Below are 15,201 nucleotides of genomic sequence, written 5' to 3' on the forward strand. Positions count from 1 at the left end.
CACTTTAAGATTCAACGCGTTATGCATTCAGAGATGCTCTTCTGTACACCGCTGTTGTAACATGTGGTTATCTGAGTTACTGTCAGCTTGAACCAGTCTGGCCATTCTCCTCTGATCTTTCTCATTAACAAAGCGTTTGTGCTCACGGGATGTTTTTTGTTCTTCTCACCATTCTCTGAAAACTCTGGAGACTGTTGTGCATGAAAATCTCTGGAGATCAGCTGTTTCTGAGATACTGAAACCACCCCATCTGACACCAATAATCATTCCACTGTCAAAGACACTTAGATCACATTTCTTCCCCATTCTGATGTTTGGTCTGAACAACAACTGAACCTCTTGACCATGTCTATACGTTTTATGCATTGAGTTGCTGCCACATGATTGGCTGATTAGATATTTGCATTAACAAGCAGGTATTGTTAATAACATGGCCACTGATTGGATGTACAGTGTGTTGCAAGCCAGAACTATTACACTTCTAGGCTTTTGTGCCTCTCAAAACCGAATTTTTCTAAGGATTATTCAGTTTACTTATGTTGCCGGACTGATTAGTTCTTAAGACCATAAGACATAGGAGCACATTTAGGCCATTCAGCCCATTGAGTCTGCTTCGCGTTCCATCATGGCTGGTTTATTATCCCTCTCAACCCCATTCTTCTGCTTTCTCCCCGCAATCTCTTGTGCCCTGACTCATCAAAAACCTATCAACTTCTGCTTTAAATATGCCCAGTGACTTGGCCTCCCCAGCTGTTTGTGGCAAAAATTCCACAGATTCACCACCCTCTGGCTCAAGAAATTCCTCCTCATCTCTGTTCTAACTGGATGTTCCTCTATTCTGAGACTGTGCCCTCTGAGCCTAGACTCCCCCGCGATAGGAAACATCTTCTCCACATCCACTCTGTCCAGGACTTTCAATATTTGATAGGTTTCAATGAGATCCCCCCCCCCCTCCATTTTTCTTAATTCCAGTGAGTACAGGCCCAGAGCCATCAAATGTCTTCATATGTTAACCCTTTCGTTCCCAGAATCATTCTCGTGAACCTTCTCTGAACCCTCTCCAATGCCAGCACATCTTTTAAGGTGGCCCCAGCAGAAACAATGTGCCAAAGGTGGAATTGTGCTCTTTGTAACCATCAGATTTATTCTGTGAAAACATTTCCAGAATGCTGTTCTAACAGCTTTATTTCAACTAATGTGCTTTTTTTCCCCTAGTGGCAAACACGGCAGAAAAGTACCAGACTCCTCGATCTTGTCAACTGAGCCGGAGCTCAGGAATGGTTGATTCCCAAGAGAACCTTTCCATGTCCGAACTAATGTACTGGAAACACTACTCTGGAAAAGTCCAACACATTCCAGATCCTTATCTTGAAAGCGCAAAAGAAAATATAACCTTCCTGTTTCGAAACACGACAAAACCACAGACTGTGTTCAGCTGAGGAGCCGATGGAAACAAGTACTCATGCCTGCACTAGAATTTCATTTCAAATTCTGCTGACTTTGTTTAGAAGCTTGGTGATTGATCCTGTATGAATATTTTTTTGGATTATCCCTGGCCTATCTGTTGTTCACAGGTTTGGTGTTGTTGATCGAAGTATACATAATAAATTTGAGCTTTGAGCATTGAATGTTGAAGTTGGAAGCTGTCAATGGCGAGAGTAGATTTGCTGTGATGGTGTTCATCAGTCTGGATCAATGCAGGAAAAAACTTCCTTTCTGTTCGTTTATCAAAATCATCCCTTAACAAGATCAGTTCAAAATATTTCTAAGATCACAGGTGTTAGAAATGACAAATTATCAATTTGAACCGGATTATATAGAGGTTTGTCCAGTAGGTTGACCATTTCGTCTGCACAGAATTAACACATAAGCTTAGAAATTAATCATATTATTTTTGTCATATTCTGACAATGATTTGAATACATTTTTCCTGCAAAGTAGTGACAATATCTAGAGATTAGTGTTGACATTGGATCCCAATTTCCTCCCAATTTCTTAGGCACATTAACAACACACAAATCAAAGTTGCTGGTGAACGCAGCAGGTCAAGCAGCATCTCTAGGAAGAGGTAAAGTTGACGTTTCAGGCCGAGACCCTTGGTCAGGACTAACTGAAAGAAGAGATAGTAAGAGATTTGAAAGTGGGAGGGGGAGGGGGGGCGATCGAAAATGATAGGAGAAGACAGGAGGGGGAGGGATGGAGCCAAGAGCTGGACAGGTGATTGGCAAAAGGGATACAAGGCTAGAGAAGGGAGAGGATCATGGGATGGAAGCCTAGAGAGAAAGAAAGGGGGAGTGGAGCCCAGAGGATGGAGATCAGGCAAGGAGTTATAGTGAGAGGGACAGAGAGAGAAAAAAAGGGGAAAAAATAAAAAATATATTATTATTAGATTATGAGGACACTCAGTCCTCGTTTATTGTAATTTAGAAATGCATGCATTAAAAAATGATACAACGTTCCTCCAGAATGATGTCACAAGAAAACACAGGACAAACCCAAGACTAAAACTGACAAAACTACATAATTATAACATATAGTTACAACAGTGCAAAGCAATACCATAATTTGATAAAGAGCAGACCATGGGCACGGTAAAAAAAAAGTCTCAAAGTCCCGACAGACTCATCATCCCACGCAGGCGGCAGAAGGGAGGAACTCTCCCTGCCACGAACCTCCAAGCGCCACCAACTTGCCGATGCAGCACCACTGGAAGCACCCAACCGCAGCGGACAGAGTCCGTCCGAAAATCTCGAGACTCTGGCTATGGCATGGGGTACGAAGGGGAGGAGGGGCACTAACGGAAGTTAGAGAAGTCAATGTTCATGCCATCTGGTTGGAGGCTACCCAGATGGAATATAAAGTGTTGTTCCTCTAACCTGAGTGTGGCTTCATCTTTACAGTAGAGGAGGCCGTGGATAGACATATCAGAATGGGAATGGGACGTGGAATTAAAGTGTGTGGCCACCGGGAGATCCTGCTTTCTCTGGCGGACAGAGCGTAAGTGTTCAGTGAAATGGTCTCCCAGCCTGCATCGGGTCTCGCCAATATATATAGAAGGCCACATCGGGAGCACCGGACGCAGTATATCACCCCAGCCGACTCACAGGTGAAGTGTTGCCTCACCTGGAAGGACTGTCTGGGGCCCTGAATGGTGGTGAGGGAGGAAGTGTAAGGGCATGTGTAGCACTTGTTCCGCTTACCAGGCTAAGTGCTGGGAGGGAGATCAGTGGGGAGGAATGGGGGGGGAACGAATGGACAAGGGAGTCGCGTAGGGAGCAATCCCTGCGGAAAGCAGAGGAGGGGGAGGGAAAGATGTGCTTGGTGTTGGGATCCTGTTGGAAGTGGCAAAAGTTACGGAGAATAATATGTTGGACCCGGAGGCTGGTGGGGGGGGTGGTTGGTGGGGATGAGGGGAACCCTATTCCTAGTGGGGGTGACGGGAGGATAGAGTGAGAGCAGATGTGCGTGAAATGGGGGAGATGCGTTTGAGAGCAGAGTTGATAGTGGAGGAAGGGAAGCCCCTTTCTTTAAAAAAGGAAGACATCTCTTTCGTCCTGGAATGAAAAGCCTCATCCTGAGAGCAGATGCGGCAGAGACGGAGAAATTGCGAGAAGGGGAATGGCATTTTTGCAAAAGACAGGGTGAGAAGAGGAATAGTCCAGATAGCTGTGAGAGTCAGTAGGCTTATAGTAGGCATCAGTAGATAAGTTGTCTCCAGAGATAGAGAGAGAAAGATCAAGAAAGGGGAGGGAGGTGTTGGAAATGGACCAGGTAAACTTGAGGGCAGGGTGAAAGTTGGAGGCAAAGTTAATGAAGTCAACGAGCTCAGCATGCATGCAGGAAGCAGCGCCAATGCAGTCGTCGATATAGCGAAGGAAAAGTGGGGGATAGATACCAGTATAGGCCTGGAACATGAACTGTTCCACAAAGCCAACAAAAAGGCAGGCATAGCTGGGACCCATACGGGTGCCCATGGCTACACCTTTAGTTAGGAGGAAGTGGGAGGAGCCAAAGGAGAAATTATTAAGAGTAAGGATTAATTTTGCTAGACAGAGGAGAGTGGTGGTAGAGGGGAACTGGTTAGGTCTGGAATCCAAAAAGAAGTGGAGAGCTTTGAGACCTTCCTGGTGGGGGATGGAGATCTATAGGGACTGGACATCCATGGTGAAAATAAAGCGGTGGGGACCAGGGAACTTAAAATCATTGAAAAAATTCAGAGCGTGGGAAGTGTCATGAACATAGGTGGGAAGGGATTGAACCAGGGGGGATAAAACAGTGTTGAGGTATGCAGAAACGAGTTTGGTTGGGCAGGAGCAAGCTGAGACAATGGGTCTACCTGGACAGGCAGGTTTGTGGATCTTGGGTAGGAGGTAGAAACGGGAGGTGCGGGGTGTGGGAACTATAAGGTTGGTAGCAGTGGATGGGAGATCCCCTGAGCTGATGAAGTTGGTGATGGTGTGGGAGACAATGGCCTGGTGCTCCTTAGTGGGGTCATGATCGAGAGGTAAATAAGAGGAGGTATCCGTGAGTTGTCTCTGTGCCTCGGCAAGGTAGAGGTCAGTACGCCAGACTACAACAGCACACCCCTTATCAGCGGGTTTAATAGTAAGGTTAGGATTAGTGTTAACACATTAATATAACTAGGGTTCCGAAAACTTTTGCACAGTACTGTATTTGTCATCATTGAGCCAAGAGTGAGTTTGTAAATTTGGTGGGAGCACAGGAACAAAGGACTTTGGGGATGGTGAGGGTGGTGTGCCATGGGTGGGGTGTGGGACAGGGGTCAGAGAAGGAGTGCCGGGGACAGGGGTGGTGTGGGTGCAGACTCATCCAGCCCTGAGACACAAGACAAGGTCATTTTGATTCCAAACAATTGGATTAATAAAGCACTGATGGGGCTTCACTTGGAGTATTGTGAGCAGGTTAGGGCCCCTTAGAAAGGATGTGCTGATGTTGGAGAGGGTTCAAAAGAGGTTCACGAAAATGATTCCAAGGTTGAATAGCCTGTCATATGAAGAGCATTTGATGGCTCTGGGTGTGTACTCACTGGAATTCAGAAGAATGAGGGGTGACCTCGTTGAAACCTATTGAATGGTGAAAGGCCTTGACAGAGTGGATGTGAAGAGGATGTTTCCTATTTTGTGGGAATCTAGGTCCAGAGGACACAGCCTCAGAATAGAGGGGCATCCTTTTAGAACAGGTGGGGAGGTCCTAAATGAATACTTTACTTCAATATTCAAAAGTGAAAAGGACGTTGATCAGGGTGAGGTCGAAATAGAACAGGCCTGTGTGCTGGACAATGTGGAAATTAAGGAAGAAGAAGTGTTGGATCTTCTTAAAAACATCAAGATCGACAAGTCCCCAGGGCCGGACGTGATATACCCCAGGTTGCTGTGGGAAGTGAGAGAAGAGATCACTGGAGCAGTAGCTATGATCTTTGATTCCTCTTTGGCTGCAGGGGAGGTGCCGGAGGATTGGAGAATGGCAAATATAGTTCCCTTGTTTAAAAAAAGGTAATAGGGAGAATCCTGGGAACTATAGACCGGTGAGTCTTATGTCGGTGTCTGCAAACTATTGGAAAGGATTCTTAAGGATAGGATCTACGAGCATTTGGAGAAGTACAGTCTACTCAAGGATAGTCAACATGGCTTTGTGAAGGGAAGGTCGTGCTTCATGAGCCTAATTGAGTTTTTTGAAAAGGTAACAAAAGAAATTGATGAGGGTAGGGCAGTAGACATGGTCTACATGGATTTTAGCAAGGCATTTGACAAGGTCCCCCACAAGAGACTCATCCAGAAAGTCAGGAGACATGGGATCAGTGGAACCTTGGCTGTTTGGACAAAAAATTGGCTTACAGGAAGAAAGCAGAGGGTAGTAGTGGAAGGAAAGTATTCTGCCTGGAGGTTGTTGACTAGTGGAGTGCTGCAAGGATCTGTCCTGGGACCCCTGCTCTTTGTGATTTTTATAAATGACCTGGATGAAGAAGCAGAAGGATGGGTGAGTAAGTTTGCGGATGACATGAAGATTGAAAGAGTTGTGGATGGAGCTGTAGGTTGTCAAAGGTTACAAGAGGATATAGACAGGATGCAGAGTTGGGCAGAAAAGTGGCAGATGGAGTTCAATCTGGATAAATGTGAGGTAATGCATTTTGGAAGGACAAACCAGAAGGCTGAGTACAGGGTTAATGGTTGGTTACTTAAGGGTGTGGATGAACAGAGAGACCTTGGGGTTCAAATCCATACATCTCTCAAGGTCGCTGCACAGTTTGATGGGATAGTTAAGAAGGCCTATGGGATGCTAGGCTTCATTAATAGGGGGATTGAGTTCAAGAGTAGAGAGGTCATGTTGCAACTCTACAAATCTCTGGTGAGACCACACTTGGAGTATTGTGTTCAGTTCTGGTCACCTCATTATAGGAAGGATGTGGAAGCTATGGAGAGGGTGCAGAGGAGATTTACCAGGATGTTGCCTGGATTGGAAAACAAGTCTTATGAGGCAAGGTCAGCAGAGCTGGGACTTTTCTCCTTGGAGTGTAGAAGGATGAGAGGGGACTTGATAGAGGTCTACAAGATTATTAGATAAGGTGGATAGTCAGTACCTGTTTCCCAGGCCATGAATAGCAAACACCAGAGGGCATATGTACAAAGTTAAGGGAGGGAAGTTTAGGGGAGACATCAGGGGTAAGTTTTTTACACAGAGGGGGGTGGGTGCTTGGAATGTCTTACCAGGGATGGTGGTGGAGGCTAAAACATTAGGGGTACTTAAGAGCCTCTTGGACAGACACATGGATGAAAGAAAAATAGAGGGTTGCGGGGTAGTGTGGGTTTAGTACTTTTTTTTAACAAATATATGGGTCGGCACAACATCGAGGGCCAAAGGGCCTGTACTGTGCTGTAGTATTCTACTGTCTAGATGAGGAGGAATTTCTTTAACCAAAGAGTGGTGAATCTGTGGAATTCGTTTCTACAGGCAGCTGGGGGAGGCCAAGTTTTTTAAAGACAGAGGTTGATTCTTGATTCGTCAGGGCATGAAGGGATACTGGGAGAAAACAGGAGACTGGTGCTGAGAGGAAATATGAATCAGCCATGGTGAAATGGGGGAGCAGACTCGATGGGCCAAATGGTCTAATTCTGCATCTATATCTTATGGCTTTTACGGTCTTATTACAGAACGTCTCTCTGGTGCTTCTCGCTCCCTCCCCACACCTTTCCCCTTTTCCCAAGCACGATTCCCCTCTCCCTGCCCCCTTTCCACTCTCAGTCTGCAATAGAGTTCCAGATCAGAATCAGATTTATCATCACTCACATACATCATGAAATTTGTTTATTGTTCATGGCAGCAGTAGTACAGTGCAGTTCATAAAATTACTACAATTCAGTGCAAAAGTCTTGGGCTTCCTAGTGATATAGACGTGCACAGTACTGTACATGGTGAGCTTATGTAAGGATTTCTGCACACTCTGATAGCCAGTGGCAGCTTTCCCTTGTGGCATCTGTTTTGAATGACTGTACAACAACTAAGTGAAATATTTGGCATCGGAACACGGTCAGAGTGCAGAGATTGAGCAGTTTCCCCATCAAGCCTGGTGGTCACATTGTTTTCATGACTTCATGCAACTGATTTGCAGTTTGCAGAATCCCTTTTTAAACAGACGTTAAACAGCTTTCTCAGTGTAAAATACCCTGTTGAATGTTCATCCTGCTACCTGAAGAGCCATCTGCATTTCCATGACGGGTATATCAGCGTAAACAGATATTCCTTGTGTATGTTCCAGTAGGATTGAAGTAGTTTTAGTTTAAAATCCAAGGATATGCCAGAATCAGAGTCACTGACATACACTCAGTGGTCACTTTACTAAGTACCTCCTGTACCTTGGGGCAGCATGGCAGAGTAGTGGTTTACAGTACCAGCCACCCAGGTTCAATTCCCACCGCTGTCTGTAAGGAATTTGTACGTTCTCCTCGTGGCTGTGTGGATTTCCTCCGAGTGCTCTGGTTTCCTCCCACATTCCAAAGATGTACCGGTTGGTAGGTTAATTGGTCATTGTAAATTGCCCTGTGATTAGGCTGGGATTAAATCAGGGGTTGCTGGGCGGTGCAGTTTGAAGGGCTGAAGGGCCTGTTCTGCGCTGTGTCTCAATAAAATAAATAAATAATAGTGGCCAATGAGTGTATACTCATGGTATTCTGCAGCTGTAGCACATCCACTCCTAGTTTTGAGATGTTGTGCATCCGGAGATGCTCTTCTACACACCACTGCGTGGTTATTTGAGTTACTGTCATCTTCCTACCAGCTTGAGGCAGTCTGGCCATTCTCCTCCGACCTCTCCCATTAACAAGGCGTCTTCACACAGCTAATCACTGGATTTCTTTTTGTTTTTTGCACCATTCTTTGTACACTCTAGATACTGTTGTTCATGAAAATCCCAGGAGATCAGCAGTTTCTGAGATACTGAAACCACCCCATCTGGCACCAACAATCATGTTGTGGTCAAAGTCACTTAGATCACATTTCTTCTCCATTCTGATGTTTAGTCTGAACAACAACTGAACCTCTTGACAATGTCTGCATACTTTTATGCACTGGGTTGCTGTTACATGATTGGCCGATTAGATATTTGCATTAACGAGCAGGTGTACCTAATAAAGTGACCTCTGACTGCAGTTCATAAAATTAGTTGTTTGTGGCAGCAATACATTAAAAATTGACTACGTGTTACCATGAGGAATATACCACGTATGTATGCATAGGTGCAATGACAAAATACTTGCAGCAGCATCACAGGCAGAGAACGTCAGATATGCAGCATTCACAAGAAAAACATACATTATGCACATTTTTTTTTACAAGTAAAGACCACAAAAAGAACAAAAAAGTACAAAGTCCACTTTTTCTCAAAATGATCAGAGTGGTCACAGTGTTGCTGATTAGGGTTGTGCAGCTTGCTTGAAGAACCAACTGGTTGAAGTAGCTGTTTCTGACCTGGTGATCTGGAGATTATTCCATTACCTACAGCATAGCCTCCCAGACTATGACAACCTTAAGTCTATGGCTCACCCACTGGTGACAGAATCCTAAAAAGAGAAGCATCCTCGCTGTATCTACCCTGTCAAGCCTCCTCGGGATCATGGAGACATAAGAGGCCGCAGATCATAAACTGCAGAGGTTCCTAATGGAGGTTCTTGACGGTTTATTCATTTCCCTGCATGCTTCCTGACCTGCTGAGTTCTTCCAGCATTTTGACGTGTTGCTGAAAAGACTGCAGATGCTGGAATCTGGAGCAACAAACAATCTGCTGGAGAATCTCTGCAGGTCAAGCAACAGAATTAGAATCAGAATCGAGTTTAATATTGCTACAATATATCCTGAAATTTGTTGTTTTGTGGCAACACTACATTGCTATATGCAATGAAAAAAAGTTCCAAGTAAGCGTATTATGCAATAGTGTGAGTTTCTGGGGAAAATGAGGAAGGTGCGGGATAGATGTATTCCAAAAACAAAGGAACAGTCAAATGGCAAAATAGTACAACCTTGGCTGACAAGGGAAGTCAAAGCTAATGTAAAAGCAAAAGGGAGGGCAGACAACAAAGCAAAAATTACTGGGAAGACAGGATTGGAATGCTTTTAAAACCCCACAGACAGCAACTAAACAAATCATTTGGAGGGAAAAAATGAAAATTGAAAGCAAGCTAACAAACAATATCAAAATGGATAGAAGAACTTCTTCAAGTGGTAAAGAATAAAAGAGAGATGAGAGTGGATAGAGGACCGCGAGAAGATGAGACAGGAGAATTAATAACGGGACAAGGAGATGGCGGATGAACTAAATCAGTATTTTGCATCAGTCTTCACTGTGGAAGACAATAGCAGTGTGTCAGATGTTGCAGAGTGTGAGGGAAGAGAAGTGGGTGCAGTTACTACTACAAGGGAGAAGGTGCTCAAAAAGCTGAAAGACCTAAGGGTACATAAGTCACCTGGGCTAGATGAACTGCACCCTAGGGTTCTGAAAGAGGTAGCGTTAGAGATTCTGGTGGCATTAGAAATGATCTTTCAAAAATCATTGGACTCTGGCATGGTGCAGGAGGACTGGAAAATTGCAAATGTCAGTCCACTCTTTAAGAAAGGAGGAAGGCAGCAGAAAGGAAATTATAGACAAGTTGGCATTACCTCAGTGGTTGGGAAGATGTTTCTGCATACCTCGACACGGTTTTATCACCCCTTGTTCAATCCCTTCCAACCTATGTTCGTGACACTTCTCACGCTCTTAAACTTTTTGATGATTTTAAGTTCCCTGGCCCCCACCGCTTTATTTTCACCATGGATGTCCAGTCCTTATATACTTCCGTCCCCCATCAGGATGGTCTCAAAGCTCTACGCTTCTTTTTGGATTCCAGACCTAATCAGTTCCCCTCTACCACCACTCTGCTCTGTCTAGCAGAATTAGTCCTTACTCTTAATAATTTCTCCTTTGGCTCCTCCCACTTCCTCCAAACTACAGGGGTAGCTATGGGCACCCGTATGGGTCCTAGCTATGCCTGCCTTTTTGTTGGCTTTGTGGAACAATCTATGTTCCGTACCTATTCTGGTATCTGTCCCCCACTTTTCCTTCGCTACATCGACGACTGCATTGGCGCTGCTTCCTGCACGCACGCTGAGCTCGTTGACTTTATTAACTTTGCCTCCAACTTTCACCCTGCCCTCAAGTTTATCTGGTCCATTTCCGACACCTCCCTCCCCTTTCTAGATCTTTCTGTCTCTGTCTCTGGAGACAGCTTATCCACTGATGTCTACTATAAGCCTATTGACTCTCACAGCTATCTGGGCTATTCCTCTTCTCACCCTGTCTCTTGCAAAAACGCCATCCCCTTCTCGCAATTCCTCCGTCTCCACCGCATCTGCTCTCAGGATGAGGCTTTTCACTCTAGACGAGGGGATGTCTTCCTTTTTTAAAGAAAGGGGCTTCCCTTCCTCCACTATCAACTCTGCTCTTAAATGCATCTCCCCCATTTCACGTACATCTGCTCTCACTCCATCCTCCCGCCACCCCACTAGGAATAGGGTTCCCCTGGTCCTCACCTACCACCCCACCAGCCTCCGGGTCCAACATATTATTCTCCATAACTTCCGCCACCTCCAACGGGATCCCACCACTAAGCACATCTTTCCCTCCCCCCGCCTCTGCATTCCGCAGGAATCGCTCCCTACGCAACTCCCTTGTCCATTCGTCCCCCCCATCCCTCCCCACTGATCTCTCTCCTGGCACTTATCCGTGTAAGCGGAACAAGTGCTACACATGCCCTTACACTTCCTCCCTTACCACCATTCAGGGCCCCAAACAGTCCTTCCAGGTGAGGCAACACTTCACCTGTGAGTCGACTGGGGTGATATACTGCGTCTGGTACTCCCGATGTGGCCTTTTATATATTGGCGAGACCCGACGCAGACTGGAAGACCGCTTTGCTGAACATCTACGCTCTGTCCGCCAGAGAAAGCAGGATCTCCCAGTAGACACACATTTTAATTCCACATCCCATTCCCATTCTGACATGTCTATCCACGGCCTCCTCTACTGTAAAGATGAAGCCACACTCAGGTTGGAGGAACAACACCTTATATTCCGTCTGGGTAGCCTCCAACCTGATGGCATGAACATCGACTTCTCTAACTTCCGCTAAGGCCCCACCTCCCCCTCGTACCCCATCTGTTACTTATTTTTATGCACACATTCTTTCTCTCACTCTCCTTTTTCTCCCTCTGTCCCTCTGAATATACCTCTTGCCCATCCTCTGGGTTTCCACCCCCCCACCCGTCTTTCTTCCCGGACCTCCTGTCTCATGATCCTCTCGTATCCCCTTTTGCTTATCACCTGTCCAGCTCTTGGCTCTATCCCTCCCTCTCCTGTCTTCTCCTATCATTTTGGATCTCCCCCTCCCCCTCCAACTTTCAAATCCCTTACTCACTCTTCTTTCAGTTAGTCCTGACGAAGGGTCTCGGCCTGAAACGTCGACTGCACCTCTTCCTACAGATGCTGCCTGGCCTGCTGCGTTCACCAGCAACTTTGATGTGTGTTGCTTGAATTTCCAGCATCTGCAGAATTCCTGTTGTTTGCGTTTAAAGAGGAGAGGCTGTACTTGATCTGATATTGAGAAATGAACCTGGTCAGGTGTCAGGTCTCTCAGTGGGAGGGCATTTTGGAGATAGTGATCACAATTCTATCTCCTTTACCATAGCATTGGAGAGGGATAGGAACAAACAAGTTAGAGAAATGTTTAATTGGAGTAAAGGAAAATATGAGGCTATCAGGCAGGAACTTAGAAAGCATAAATTGGAAAAAGATGTTCTCAGGGAAATAGAACCATAGAAACTACAGCACAGAAACAGGCCTTTTGGCCCTTCTTGGCTGTGCAGAACCATTTTCGGCCTAGTCCCACTGACCTGCACACGGACCATATCCCTCCATACACCTTCCACCCATGTATCTGTCCAATTTATTTTTAAATGTTAAAAAAGAACCCGCATTTACCACCTCGTCTGGCAGCTCATTCCATACTCCCACCACTCTCTGTGTGAAGAAGCCCCCCCTAATGTTCCCTTTAAACTTTTCCCCCCCTCACCCTTAACCCATGTCCTCTGGTTTTTTTCTCCCCTTGCCTCAGTGGAAAAAGCCTGCTTGCATTCACTCTATTTATACCCATCATAATTTTATATACCTCTATCAAATCTCCCCTCATTCTTCCACGATCCAGGGAATAAAGTCCTAACCTATTCAACCTTTCTCTGTAACTGAGTTTCTCAAGTCCCAGCAACATCCTTGTAAACCTTATCTGCACTCTTTCAACCTTATTTATATCCTTCCTGTAATTTGGTGACCAAAACTGAACACAGTACTCCAGATTCGGCCTCACCGATGCCTTATACAACCTCATCATAACATTCCAGCTCTTAAACTCAATACTTTGATTAATAAAGGCCAATGTACCAAAAGCTCTCTTTACGACCCTATCTACCTGTGACACCATTTTTAGGGAATTTTGTATCTGTATTCCCAGATCCCTCTGTTCCACTGCACTCCTCAGTGCCTTAGCATTAACCCTGTATGTTCTACCTTGGTTTGTCCTTCCAACATGCAATATCACTCCATCTGCCATTTTTCAGCCTATTTTTCCAGTTGGTCCAAATCCCTCTGCAGGATCTGAAAACCTTCCTCACTGTCTACTACACCTCCAATCTTTGTATCATCAGCAAATTTGCTGATCCAATTTACCACATTATCATCCAGATCATTGATATAGATGACAAATAACAATGGACCCAGCACTAATCCCTGTGGCACACCACTAGTCACAGGCCTCCACTCGGAGAAGCAATTCTCTACCACCACTCTCTGGCTTCTTCCATCGAGCCAATGTCTAATCCAATTTACCACCTCTCCATGCATACCTAGCGACTGAATTTTCCTAACTAACCTCCCATGCGGGACCTTGTCAAAGGCCTTACTGAAGTCCATGTAGACAATATCCACTGCCTTCCCTTCATCCACTTTCCTGGTAACCTCCTCGAAAAACTCCAATACATTGGTCAAACATGACCTACCACGCACAAAGCCATGTTGACTCTCCCTAATAAGTCCCTGTCTATCCAAATGCTTGTAGATTCTGTCTCTTAGTACTCCCTCCAATAACTTACCCACTACCGACGTTAAACTTACTGGCCTATAATTTCCCGGATTACCTTTTGATCCTTTTTTAAACAACGGAACAACATGAGCCACTCTCCAATTCTCTGGCACCTCACCTGTAGACAGCGACATTTTAAATATTTCTGCCAGGGCCCCTACAATTTCAGCACTAGTCTCCCTCAAGGTCCGAAGGAACACCCTGTCAGGTCCCGGGGATTTATCTGCTTCACTTTTCCTCAAGACAGCAAGGACCCCCTCCTTTTCGATCTGTACAGTTTCCATGATCTCACTACTTGTTTCCCTTAATTCCATAGACTTCATGCCAGTTTCCTTAGTAAATACAGACGCAAAAAACCTATTTAAGATCTCCCCCATTTCCTTTGGTTCCGCACATAGCCGACCACTCTGATCTTCAAGAGGACCAATTTTATCACTTACAATCCTTTTGCTCTTAATATACCTGTAAAAGCTCTTTGGATTATCCTTCACTTTGACTGCCAAGGCAACCTCATGTCTTCTTTTAGCCCTCCTGATTTCTTTCTTAAGTTTTTTTTTGCACTTCTTATACTCCTCAAGCACCTTATTTACTCCCTGCTTCCTATGTATGGAAATGTATGGAAGAAATGTGGCAAATGTTCAGGGGATATTTGCATGGAGTTCTGCATAGGTACGTTCCAATGAGACAGGGAAAGGATGGTAGCACACAGGAACTGTGGTGTACAAAGGCTGTTGTAAATCTAGTCAAGAAGAAAAGAAAAGCTTATTAAAGGTTCAAAAAACTAGGTAATGATAGAGATCTAGAAGATCATAAGGCTAGCTAAGAATGAAATTAGGAGAGCCAGAAGGGGCCATGAGAAGGCCTTGGCGGACAGGATTGAGGAAAACCCCAAGGCATTCTACAAGTATGTGAAGAGCAAGAGGATAATATGTGAGAGAATAGGACCAATCAAGTATGACAGTGAAAAAGTGTGTATGGAACCGGGGGGAGATGGCAGAGGTACTTAGAGAATACTTCGCTTCAGTATTCACTATGGAAAAGGATTTTGGCGATTGTAGGGATGACTTGAAGTGGACTGAAAAGCTTGAACATGTAGATATTAAGAAAGAGGATGTGCTGGAGCTTTTGGAAAGCATCAAGTTGGATAAGTCACCAGGACCGGATGAGATGTACCTCAGGCTACTGTGGGAAGCAAGGGAGGAGATTGCTGAGCCTCTAGCGATGATCTTTGCATCATCAATGAGGACGGGAGAGGTTCCGGAGGATTGGAGGGTTGTGGATGTTGTTCCCTTATTCAAGAAAGGGAGTAGGGATAGCCCAGGAAATTATAGACCAGTGAGCCTTACTTCAGTAGTTGTTAAGCTGATGGAAAAGATCCTGGGAGGCAGGATTTATGAACATTTGGAAAGGCATAATAAGATCAGGAATAGTCGGCATGGCTTTGTTATAGGCAGGTCGTGCCTTACGAGCCTGATTGAATTTTTTGAGGATGTGACTACTCTCTGGCTAACCATCCCATAGGACG

At 45.1% G+C, this 15,201-nt stretch overlaps 1 protein-coding gene across 2 annotated transcripts in view; it reads left to right on the top strand.

Moving 5' to 3' along the window:
• The window catches only part of rad54b (RAD54 homolog B), a 222,473-nt gene extending 220,865 nt beyond the window's left edge, over nucleotides 1-1,608 (top strand). For both annotated transcript variants that reach the window (XM_072251878.1, XM_072251885.1), the window contains one exon: nucleotides 1,216-1,608. In XM_072251878.1, coding sequence (XP_072107979.1) covers nucleotides 1,216-1,439 — 224 coding nt within the window. In that variant the 3' untranslated portion in view covers nucleotides 1,440-1,608. The remainder of the gene's footprint in view (nucleotides 1-1,215) is intronic.
• Nucleotides 1,609-15,201: the final 13,593 nt, after the last annotated feature.

This window comes from Mobula birostris, chromosome 1 (genome assembly GCF_030028105.1).
Source record: "Mobula birostris isolate sMobBir1 chromosome 1, sMobBir1.hap1, whole genome shotgun sequence".
Classification (NCBI taxonomy): domain Eukaryota; kingdom Metazoa; phylum Chordata; class Chondrichthyes; order Myliobatiformes; family Myliobatidae; genus Mobula; species Mobula birostris.